Source organism: Varroa jacobsoni, unplaced genomic scaffold (assembly GCF_002532875.2).
Source record: "Varroa jacobsoni isolate VJ856 unplaced genomic scaffold, vjacob_1.0 scaffold_918, whole genome shotgun sequence".
NCBI classification, from domain to species: domain Eukaryota; kingdom Metazoa; phylum Arthropoda; class Arachnida; order Mesostigmata; family Varroidae; genus Varroa; species Varroa jacobsoni.
The window spans coordinates 97,818-110,666 of record NW_019213820.1 but is presented as its reverse complement, the minus strand read 5'-3'; the positions used below and the strand labels follow the sequence as shown (position 1 = coordinate 110,666).

At 35.7% G+C, this 12,849-nt stretch overlaps 1 protein-coding gene across 1 annotated transcript in view; it reads right to left on the bottom strand.

Annotated features, from left to right (window-relative positions):
- Positions 1 to 12,849, bottom strand: part of LOC111264957 (uncharacterized) — a 99,033-nt gene that overhangs the window by 28,052 nt on the left and 58,132 nt on the right. Inside the window, exons 8-9 of the mRNA XM_086970262.1 lie at positions 6,772 to 6,960; positions 1,814 to 2,076 (exon numbers count right to left, since the gene is read on the bottom strand). Coding sequence (XP_086826388.1) covers positions 1,814 to 2,076; positions 6,772 to 6,960 — 452 coding nt within the window. The remainder of the gene's footprint in view (positions 1 to 1,813; positions 2,077 to 6,771; positions 6,961 to 12,849) is intronic.

Below are 12,849 nucleotides of genomic sequence, written 5' to 3'. Positions count from 1 at the left end.
CCATGAAAATAATAATGTTTATTTCTCTAGTGAGGTCGGTAAAAAAAACCAAGTAGTTACAATCTCGCCGGAGTTAATTGGAATCTTCATGTTAACCGGATAATTAGATTAGTATCCATCACCATTGGCCTTCTTTTTAGAGAATCCCACATTTTATATTAGTCTTTATAAATATCTCGTTGCTTTCAAATTTATATATTGTTCTGAAGTTTGGCAGCCCTATATGAGAAAACAAATTGATGTTAATGAACGGATTCAAAATTGGTTCGCCCATAGTATTGCTTTCAAATGTGGTGTTGATGGAACTAGTTTATCTCTTCGGAAGGAGAAGTAATCTTATCTAAGTTGCGTTCTAGACCTTAGTATGTTTAATGGATTACAGCTACCCGGTATTCAAGTAGTCAATATCCGGAATAACACACTCCCTAGTAGAGAGGCGGGAAAGGAGAAAGCGGAGCTAAAAATGCTTCGAACTAAGAAACTATAACGTTTCTATGACGAGTTGCCCATGAACTTCATTAGAAATAAATCAAAATAATATTATTTGTACAATAATTGTTCACGGTACGACTGTAGATATTTGAAATATTGTAAGTGTATTAATAATTTGCCTTATTTGGCGCAATGATGGTGAATTTGACTTAGCTATTATAAACTGAAATCTGTTTTTGCAAATAGTGGTTACTTCTGGCTTTGTCGGTTCTACTTTTATTTTCATCTTTCATATACGTGGTGCCTTGATTTCGTGTTGCAATTTGCTGTTGGATTCTACTTTATGTATCATGATCGAATCGGTCAAAGAATAATATTCTTCATTTTAAAATCAAGTAGGAAATGATAAATTTCTCTTTATAAAACAACTTAAGTTGAATTTGTTATTAAAGTTAGCACGCCAATTTAGTTGGTCGCCAGCATATACTTTCTCGTTTCGACAGAAAATTCACGGCTTGGTTCCATGCTTTTAATGGAAACTCGAAATTGGTAGAAATTTATTTTCGCATTGTTCTAGTTTTTCTGCATAGAATAATTTAGGAAATTTTTATTAAACCGGTTCGGTGCGCTTCGAAAACTCTACACAAAAAGTCTTTTGACGTAGTCTACTTGAATGTGGCCATCATTATAATGGACCGAATGTTGATCTTTAGGTATCATTATACGATTTTGGCATTTGTATATAACCTTCGATGACACTGTCGATTCAAGTCCTGCAACTATACCCTTGAACAGCATGTTGCACTCCTCTTGCCCACAGACAAAATTAATTAAGTTGATGGACTATCCTTAGCCTTACTGTTAGTATCACTTTTTAATCAATGACAGTTTTTTTGTCAATAACCCTTCTATTCGATGATACAGAATGTGTATATTGCTGGGCTGCAAAAGAAAAACATTCACAGTTTTTAGTTAAAGAAAAATACTGGTTTACTTCAACCAGTCTTCACGTTTATTCTACGGGAATGAAACATTTCATGGGACCTATCCAAGCAGCTGAATTATATAGGTATAAAAAACCCCTGTGCAAAAATATTACAATTCAGTTATGATCGAGCACAATATTTCAACAGTTTGGAGTTACACAACCTCCTGTTGTGTCCAGATAAGTGCCATAGAGCTAAGTCAATACAATTAGAGTTTACTTTAAATTTTAAATTTTCACAAACTGACATTACTTTTAGTTAACGATGACTTATGTGTGTTGATATAATGCTTGACTTACAACAGCACATTACACTATTCCAATTCAACTAATCTCGGATAAATTCGTCAGGCAAAGCATATAATTAGTGGAGACAACAATATCTGAAAAACTTACCTCGTGATTGTTGAAATTATTAGATGCGGCGATGGGATTAAAATGTTGAGCCGGCACTTGTGGGGCATTACAGCCCCCTCCTTGGATGAGGTTAACTCCTGCAATTCCTCTGTGAGCGCTGAGCGGTAAATGCTGATGAATAGATGATCGCGAAGCGCCCATAGCAAATTTAGGCGTTGAATAGTTTCGTTGAATTTCTGGTTGAACAGTAGATGATGAAGCTGACATGGTCAATTTTGCTGCACTATGCGAAGCAATCAGTCCTAATTTACAAATCAAACGTATACACAACATTACGGACTCTGTTATTAAAAAAAAAATTGTAAGGAATTTCAGTCACTTTCTACTATGATTAGTAAAAAAGAATTTTTACTATAAAATGAATGATGCGTAGTAGCAAATAATACTGTATATGGATAACATCTGTCCACTTTTATTTATAAATTTCTGCGCTCATGTATTTATTTACGCGTATTACTTTGTCGTATTATCCCGTTGCCATCCGTAGAACAAATCAATCAAATTATTTTAGTAATTTCGTTACCTTTCCCCGATTTTTAGTTACACTGATCCATATATTAAGCAAGTTTCTACAATAATGCAGTGTTAGTGCAGTGCAGATAATGTGTTCGCCTGGTAAACTTTGAAACACAATGCTCTAGGTTTGAAACAAACACGTGCATACTATTTTGTGCTGTGAATCAACTGTCTAAAGCAGTGCTTAACGCTAGTGCCAAACGTATAACTCGAAAACATTTAAATATTCGGCAACCGTGGCGACTTATGCTTACAATTTTCCGCTATTTAAATGTAAAACTTTAAAAATAAAAAATTAGAAAGCTTAAAATATTAAATGTAAGAAAGCAAGTACGTTTTGTGAGGTATTTCTACAAAATTCGTTACCAAAAAAAATTTATATTCAATTCTATTTGATCTTTATTAGGATTTATGCGTAAAGCAATATCTCATATATATATATATATATATATATATATATATATATATATATATAAAAAAGTAACTTCCCGGGGCAACCGTTAGTACCGGTAATGTGGTCCAAGTCATTGCCAATGCTGAAGCAAAACACCAAAGCGAGAGTTTTGCCGCGAAAGATTAATGTAGTCGAGAAAGATTTGACCGACAAGGAAAACACGCGTTTCCCTTGTCGGTCAAGTGTGCCGCATGCGGCCATATATCGTATAAAAACCCTACGAAAAGAAGTGACGAGTACGTACTAAAACAATGGACGGAAACGCGAGGCCGCTAGGGCCCTTACAAGACTATGGCGATAGCGCCCAGCTGTTAGGAAGGTAGGCAGCTAAAGGGCCTTGTATCAAGCAATTCGGGCACCGAATTGCGAAAGATTCGGCTGTAATAGGGCCGCACGAATGCTGTGGAAGTACAGTTGGTAAATGGCTGGTACCCATGGCCGAGTATTGCGGTTAGAATGCAAATAATAAACAGCTCCTAATTCGAACGCGGTTAGTGCATAAAATCCCTAATCCTTACCCTGTTTATTGTCAGTTTTTGACTAACGACTTCGTGTTTTTCATCACAATTGCATCTTCAGTTTAGATCTAATCCACTGAGAAGCCATCTTTAAAAAAGTTTTTTAATCTGCAATTGGCTAATTAACATTTGATACTCTCTTCTCCAGAACAACTGTTAATTTTTATAGTAGAAAACATGTATCAAAAGTGGCCTTTTAATTCTAAACTTTAAATCACGGTTTTTCGACTTGGCCGTCGCTTTCGAGTTATCGGTAAATTTAGTGTTTGTAAAAGTTGTTCAGTGCGGGAATATTGGATAATAGCTAATTTGCGCGCAAATTCTGAGAAACATGTACTGTCTTTTGCCATACCGGTTTTGTTTATTGGCCTTCTGCCACTGATAGCGAATGAATACATATCCGCTATGCCTTGCTTGATCTCTGGAAATGGTATATAGAGTAAACACATAGCGGAGAAATAAAAGAGGTGAAGAACACCGAAGGTTGAACTTTCAGTTTATTAGTATTTTGAGATCGCTACCTTGTGCATATGTATGAGGTCTTCCATGTGGACCGTATTCAATTTATCTCACTTTTAGATACAAGGATTTTGGTAGTGATAGCTGACTTTACAATAAGAGTACCAAATTTTTATCAAACCTTAGGTGTTAATATCTTAGCAACTAGGCGTCGGTAGCGGTGATCCCGATACTCTGGCACTACTGAATTTCAATTGGCTTTATGAAAAATGTAATAAGTAATTATTTTTTAAACTAGGGTCGCACCGAGGAGCACCGATCTATACGCCTGATTTAAATTAACAAAACTGATAAGAATAGACGTAATAAAGGCCTAACGCACATTGATACCTGTATAAATCCTACAGAATACTTTATCATGACCTTGAGTATCTCCGTGCGTTTCTTTCATAAGTATGTCAACTATTCTCCTTTATTTTATCTTTGGCTTTCAATGAGAGTATCAATGTTTTGAACCTCAGTTAACTTTATGCTGGTCGTACGTCTGATTTTAATAGTGAACCAAAAATTTCAGATCTTGCTGCTACGGCTCATTTTGATTTTATTGAAAGTGAAAAATGGCTGAGTGCTGATTGCCTAATTATTAATGCCAACATTTTTTTCATTTGCTTCCGCTCCGCAAGAGTTGAGTCAATAATATTCCTCTAGTCATTGCTGCCTCACAACTTTAATCCCCTCAGCCAAATTGCAGGGTAAACTTGCGGATAAGCGCTTGTCATAGGACGCATGTTTAACTCCGCTTTAAGTTAGTCTCCGTTATAGCGGTAATCATTAAAAATAAGAAATTGTTTTAAGTTAAGAAATATTGATATGTTGTTTCTAGCTCCGGGAGAATTACAGGGTTGGATATTAGTTAAAATATCCAGTTATTTAGCTCAGCAAGGTAACTTGCAATACAAAAATTTACACTAAGGTATTTCCTTTTTTGCACTTGTCCGAACCATCCGGTTCTATAATTATAGTACTTCACTTTTCGACGTTTGCTTACGTTGAATACTTAATCTTCGTCAAAAATACTGCCCCCGTAACTTCTTCAATATGTGTTCTCAGGAAACAACGTTCTCCTACACGAACATAAGTTCATTTTCAGGGCTTACTCTGTAAATATTTCTGTAAATAAATGTAACGGCCAAGAATACAGGCAGTAGGGTATAGTAAGCTCGCGACCCGTACCAATAGTCCTAAACATTTCCATCGCTATAGCTCTATATATTGCTCCTCAAATATAATTGTGGCTTTTTGTGTAAAGGAAGTCGCCACCGAAGCAGCCATTTTTGAACTCAGTAGCTGTAAAAAAGGTCGAGACGCATTGGCGTCAGCCAACACGATCCGCACAGCTGAGACAAAAGCTTTGGTTCCATCGTGTTGAGCAAACGTCGCAGACGCACAAGCTTGACGATGTTGAAGATAATCGTGCGACCTCAGTACGGCAAATCGTGAACCACTGTCAACTGGGTGTCACATTGTGCGTGAACAATAAGGAAAGGCGAGTTCGGCTCTAGGCCGTACGTTGGGACGCATACATGGTTTGGGGACTCGCACCAGTTTATTTAGATTTTCGTCGTTATAGCTGTATAAGGACAGGCTGGCTCGAATAGATAGCATTTGTGCTGGTACTAGTGGGTACTCTTTACAGTAGGTAAATTTATAATGCATGCCAGTCAGACATATCTGCTCCCTAGTCACGCGGTTACACTCAATAGTGTCTACATCGTAAATTGTTCGCATGTTTCTTGAAAACAAGACATTCTATTTTTATCATACCTGTTTTATATTATGACGGCTACTATGAGCACTAAACACATCTGCCTGAATTATATGTTTCTTAAAGTCTACAGAGAATACCACCAACTAATGACAATTTCTATCTGTTTTTTCCCGCAGCATTGTCGAATATGGCAGTTTTTGACGTACGTCTCAGGAATATACATATGTAAATCAACATTTAATAGATGTTGCAGTTACTGAAACACTACCAACGCTAAACTATGTTCTATGTTTTTCTAATATTTTCTATAAAGGTTTATACATACTGTATAAAATGACTTTGTTCATGACGTCGCCATGGTATAAAGAATTTGGTAACATTTACACGTTTGATATAATGAATAACAAATTAAAGAAGAATGAAAAAAATGTTCGCAATAAAAAATTCGGAAGCTTAAATATTCTTATATTTAGGATAATCATGTTTAGGTTGATGTATTTTGTTCCTCGGACATCAAAGGATTTGAGTAGTTCATATGTATATATATTCAAAGTAGTTACATATGAATATTTACAAATTTTACCAAATAATACATCTATTTAACTACATATTCGACATTTGATTGGTATGTTGTCTTTGGGTTCGACCAACGTGTGTGCTATATGTCCTCATGTTGTCAGGTACGTGCTAGCCGCTGTTTAGCTTCTTAGAAATGCGTGTAAATCAAGTCAGCTTTTGGCAGACTTCTAATAGACGTAAGGATTGATAAAGTTGGTTTTAAAGCTTATTTTTCTGGAACGTCACCAGAGCCTAAGGGTTTTCTTTAATTCTTCTATTCAAAATTTTTGTTTACAGGTGTCTATAATATGTTGACCCTGTTCCTGAAAAAGCACAGACACTTAAAATTTCTTTATATACGTATAATTAATGCCTTGCATAAAAAGTTTTTCAGACACCTTAGTGTTCCTTTCAAAAATATTAAAATATTTGTAAAAAGTGTTAATTTGTGCTGTAAGCATGTTCTTTCTATTAAAGTATGCTTGTTTCACACGTACAATGCCAAAAAAGCGCTTATCATATTACCCTGAAAGAGATGTCTATGGGTCATGTTTCATAAACGCACATCAAAACACACAGATAGAGATATAGGGGAGATTAGTGTGACATGTGCGCTAGTGGCCAAGCCGTCAAATCACAGTATGACAGATCGTGTCGATGATACCTTTTCTCCTTGCAATGTTTTGGATAGTGTGATTCGATATGTGACTTGGCACTCCATTTACAGGTGGTTGACTTCCATTCGATTTTCCTTTGGGATCAAACTCTTCGATCGGCGAAAGGGTGAGGGGCGGTGGGCCTTCCGAGCCGGAAGCCTTTCCCCATTGGTCAAGAAAGAGCGTCGAATGCACACCTAATACAGAGAATGTAATGTAATTCACGTATAACATGTCCCACTTCTCATAATAAATGACACGAACTCACTACACACAAGTTTATAAAAAAATACGTTTGCTTATGCATAGTTCCCATAGAGACATGATCTACAACTCGTACTTCAGCATAAGGACATTTCATAGCTATAGAGTCTATAGCTACCTGTCAGACCGATTCGAGATTCATATTACTTAGTATAATATAATAATAAATGGGTAGTTAGGTAATTTACGTATATAGGTATACCTCCACAGGACTTGGAACTACTCTAATACTGCTGCAACAGCCAATGAACCATTTCACCAGAGAATTTTCCCTCACTTCTCACTGATTCACTGTAATAAGCTGGTGTTCTTGACATTTTCTAGGTCAGAATATTCCTTGGTTGCCAAGCGCTTAAACGCCCTCTAGCAACATACAACGTTACCTTTCAAGCGGTCTAGGTATACTTTACGTCTAGGGATTAGGAAGTTTTATAAAACTCAAAGTACATAAATGTGATAGAACTACCTACATATGTTCGATGAATATTTGGTGAATCTGCGGGTTTCGACCCGCGCTTGTTTTGTCGTTGCGTTGACTAATTAGGCTTCTCGATATTACACCCAGTCTGGAATATAGACTTCACTAATATATATCCCGGCAGTTATCTCGTTGCCCGACCTAACTCACCAGCTTTTTACAGTTATTTTACCAGCATGCCCTAATATGAACGAATTTCATTTGTATCACACCACTTGTAACCTTGTTGTAGCTATCGCGTTGTAGAACGAACTTCTGTCACTTTATTAGAAACATTCTCGTTGCCTTTACTCTGCTCCACATATCTGGTCTCAAATATAAATTTTATAATATATATATAATATATAATATAACGGTTTTGCAACATAAACTATTGCTTGACTACAGCCCAACATTGTTCGGTTGCAGTTACCGTGAAACCCTGTTCACTTTAAATATATGCATTCACCTGAAGAATATAATTTATATTTCACCAACTTCCGACTACCCGACTAAAATAACTATTTTAGAAGTAAGTCGCAAAAACGTAAAATATTAAAAATGTTCCATATTGCGCTTGTTTTGTGAAAACTAGAAAGAAACGTATGTAAAGTAGGCCTTTGGAAAATTTCCAACGATAGACCTGGACCGCATGTTCAAATCATAACCAAATAAGTAAGAATCCAAAAAAATCCCATAAATTCTAATGTTGTGCTTTTTATATAGAGTTTTAATGAACCTTACTTTCTAATATAAACCTCTTACAACTTATCAACGGTTGTCAAGCAGATCACAAAAAATGGGCAGCTTACTCAAATTAATATAAAGTTCTTCCGGTGAAGAAATCTTCCTCCGTCTTAAAAGGATGATTCATTTAATTCGCTACATGCGCAGCTTATTCCAGGCTGAAAATCTAGAAATCCAAAGAATATCGGCTTGAAGCGACCATTCACGAGGGTTGTTTGGGTAACAAACAGAGAACTAGACACATACTTTTTGCAATGTAGTAAACGAATCCGCGATTTTTGCCTTGCGCTTCGACATTTCGTTTTGCTGTTTTTATTTGTTGAAGAAATTTATTTGTTGATGTCACACCTAGTCTAGCTACATATGTATCAACCTGTTACCCTATAGCAGCAGTTTCCTGGCACAATATCAATGGATTTGATTTGCGTTAAACCTAGGTTAATATTTTATTTTACTGAATTGCTTTATATAGATTTAAATTCGCCTGGGATTTTGCAGTAATAACTGCGTTGACCTGTTGCAGGATACCCGTTTCTCTAATTAACTTAATCTGTTACTAACCTTTACTCTGTTGCAATTGCTCTGTTCGTTCGTTCTCCCATTAAAATGTCCTAACGATCCTGTGACCACGCTGCTGTTCTATCTATTTCAGTATCTGGTTTTTTATCGAGTCCTAACACTAAACTCAAAATCCACGAACTGTGCTCGCGCTTTAGCTTATTTGATCGACTGATAAAAATTCAGCCTAACGTAAACTAAGTATGCACCAGCAGTTATCGAATTACCTTGCTTCACCTAAGGCATTACTCTTTTGTAGTTATTTTATGAGCGTGGCCTAATAAAAATATATTCAACTCGGGTTATGCTTAACCTAACGAACTATAACTTGATTGCAGATATATATCTTTACAGTGATCTTCTTGCAATTTTTGTTAGATTCCGCAAAACGTTCAATTCCGTTATTCTGTTGTAGTAATGTTAATATTCACTAACGTGTCTGGTTCAACCATTAAAATATTTTAATAGCTTTTCTGCAATTCTGCATTTGGTTTCATTTTGTCTAGTATCTGGCCCATTATACGAAACTCTCACCTCAATAATAATGTCAGTACCTCTCTGATAATCTTATTTGTTTATGCCGGTAACCTAGCCTAACGTAAATTTTATGTCGAATATATCAACAATTATACTGTTGCAATTATTCTACCCTGGCCAACCCATTACTTTTTAACTGCTATACATAATTTTATTCTAACTTGAATAAATTTGTATAGTGTCACATCTAGCCTAATGTAAAATTCGATCGTAGACCTGCATCACTGTATCCAATCTGAAACGTTTTCATATTAATGTTGTTATACGGCTGCTACTACAGTGATTATATTTCATTGATCTAATCAACGTTGGTGCAGATATTTTAATGTCCCTGGTTGGATTGGTACCTTGCAGAACTGAATGTCCCAGCAACCCATGGGCTACACTGCTGCAATGAATATCCCAGTAATCCGTTGCAATTACCCCGTTAATGTATTACACGTAATCTGCTATTTGGAGAAATAACTGAGCTTGATTTTAACGTTTCTTAGATATTTATTACACTTTTACGTACACAGTTAACTTACGGTTTTCGCGCGCTATCATTTTGGGGTTTTATCTAGTCAAAACCCTTTTTCAGTTACTACCGCTTTCTTATTACAGCGTTGCTGTAATCTCGACATCCCGTACCGTTTTCTATTTGAATTGATCCTGAATCCTGAATTAATCGCCCCGAAAAAAAATACTCATGCAAACAATGAATATGGAATATGTCAAGCTCACTGATATTTCATGGACCACTTTGGTAAGTAACTAAACTATCATTATCTTTTTCTATGAGTCGAATACGTTACCCCTTAGAAAATGTATCCATACAATCAAGAAATTAATTCATATTTCGTCAACATGGTTCGTATTTTATCAAACATGAATTACTTTACCAGGATAGTAGACAACAAAAAATTTGGAAGCTCAGTGTTGTGCCTATTTGGGGAACTTAGAAGAACAACTTTTTAATTAAAGCTATTTTCATACAACTGACCAATGTGATATAACTATATACCACGATGGTTCATAATTCATCAACTTCCAATCATTTTTACAAAAAATCACCGTTTGACTGCTAGAGAGAGAAAATATGGCAAATGGAACTCTCCCTGAATCCTATAATGTGCGCATCTTCTAGAGCATGAAACTCAAACAATTTTTCAACAAACCATTCACAAATTTTTAGCGGCTGTTGAGCGAATTGCAAAATATAACCAACTTCTCCAAGTTAACATTATGTTTTATATATATATATATAGGGAACAGAAACTCCGGCAAAAAATATTTTTTTTAATCGACTATAACAAGCGAAGCTGACTTCAAGAAGAAACTCTAGCTCTCTAAAAAAAATTAGTTCAATGCAATCGCATCACAGGACTTGTTTGAGTCAGACATACATATACGGACGCACAAACAGGCAAATAGACTGTTCTAATAGTACATTAGATTATATATATATATATATATATATATATATATATATATATATATTGCTTTAATGACGTGTACATCCGCAGGTGTCTTTTGACATCGTTGTATTTAAAAAACGATAATATTACGAGATTAAGAAGTTAACATTATAAACGCATAGTAGTGGCTTGAACAATTATATGGCGGACTGCAAAACCTTAAATCATTACCTTTAATTGTGGATTGCGACACCCACCATCACAGAGTTTTCAACTCATACCGGAAGTCGTCGTTATACCGCTGTCAAAAATATGGACACAACTTGGACTTTTGATTTGAAAGACTTTACTAAAAGGATAAACAAGCACATCAAGTTATAATTCTCTGCTTTAAGATAGAGTTATGTTCGAGCTCGCGATGTGTCGTAACAAGACTTCGTTAATCATTATGTTAGCTGTTTTCGGACACTACAGAAGTGCGCGCATCCTAAAAAAGGATGACTATAATCTTTGTGGCCAATTTCTTCATTCAAATCAGATTATATCGCTGGAACATTAGGTTTAATTACTTTTTAAATGGAATGACAGATTGGTTGAATCACTTGATCCCTTTTTCGGCCACGAGTCTGTTTCCGACAGATTCAAACTTTTTCCTGTATTTAAGGCCTGGTTCAGCCTTGGTCCAAAAAAAATTTCAGCTTCTGCATCCGCATTCAACTTTTTCTTCAAAAAGTCGTATAAACATAATAATGTCTTTATTGAATTGTAAATTCGTATGGAACCATACATAATTAACAATAGTAGAAACATGATCAAAGTCACAACCAGTGTATCACCGGGAGTTTGAAAATGGTATCTAATGGTATCTTGGATGTCGCTGGCCACAAAAACGACACACACAATTATCCGCTGTTCATGACAGGTTTTTAACCAAAAAATTGTCGAAAGCACGGATATCACTCCTGCTGATGCTCAATTTTAATGCAAAACATATTACACGCATACAGGGAAAATTTGTGCACACAGTACATTCATACGACATAGCAGAGCTACCCTTTAGGTTCTCTTGAATGCTTTTAAGGAGGCGAATGAAATCTTTTGTTTTCCTTAAAGATCTTAGTTCACCGCAAAGTCAGTCTTGATGTTACTGGCTGTAAGATGAAGCTCATCAAAAATGGACCTGTATCATTTAACCTGTTTCGTTTATTTCATATCTGTGTTCTGAAAGCAGATTAACGTAATCACCGCTTACAAGCTACCTTTTTCTATATCGGAATTGACCTGTCGAAAATTTTTTTTGGAATTTGTATATGTGGTTGAAGCTGGCGAAATAATGCTTTTTGAGATTAATGTACACAACGATACTGTTTAAAACATGTTCTACATGCTCGCTAAAAAAAAAACTTTTCCAATCTCAATATTTGCCACTTTTACACTTCAACTAGCATGTATATCTAAGGTTCATCGCTTCTAGACAAACACCATTAATAATCGCAATCCCATAACTTGCTGTTATGTTGTCTAATATCTTACGTAATCTAGGCTGGTCCCGTTTTGTGTGTATTTGCTTCAGCAGCTTGATCGTGTTTCGTATATTATTGATCTTTTCTTCAATAAAAAGTAATACATTTGCGTAGATACTCAACAAAGACTAGTGTTCGCGAAAATATAGACAGGCCTATTTCGGTAGTACGTAGAAGGCCAGTGTGTTCCTTTTACCAACATTATTTTCGTCCTCTCAGACGCCTGCATAATTTGTTCTAAGGATTCAAAGCATGCTTTATTAACAGACATTACCACAGCAAATAACTAAACGTACTATGTTTTGGGTGTAAGCAATACATCCTCAAAATTTTTCATTTTCATATTAATGATGCCCTCTCGTTTCTACAGAAGTAAGTGATCAACTAAAAAAATCAAAAAAGTTATATTAAGATCCTGGTCGAAATTCAGTGTAGCTTATGAAAACAATGGGCTAACGTATATTGAACAAGGAAGTAACGACTGCAACTTACAAATATGTTTATCCTAACCGATCATCACAAAGCTCATTCAGGTATAACAATGATATCATGTAAATGTCAAAGAAGTGTATTTTGGCCCGACATCAGAAATTACACCAAGTA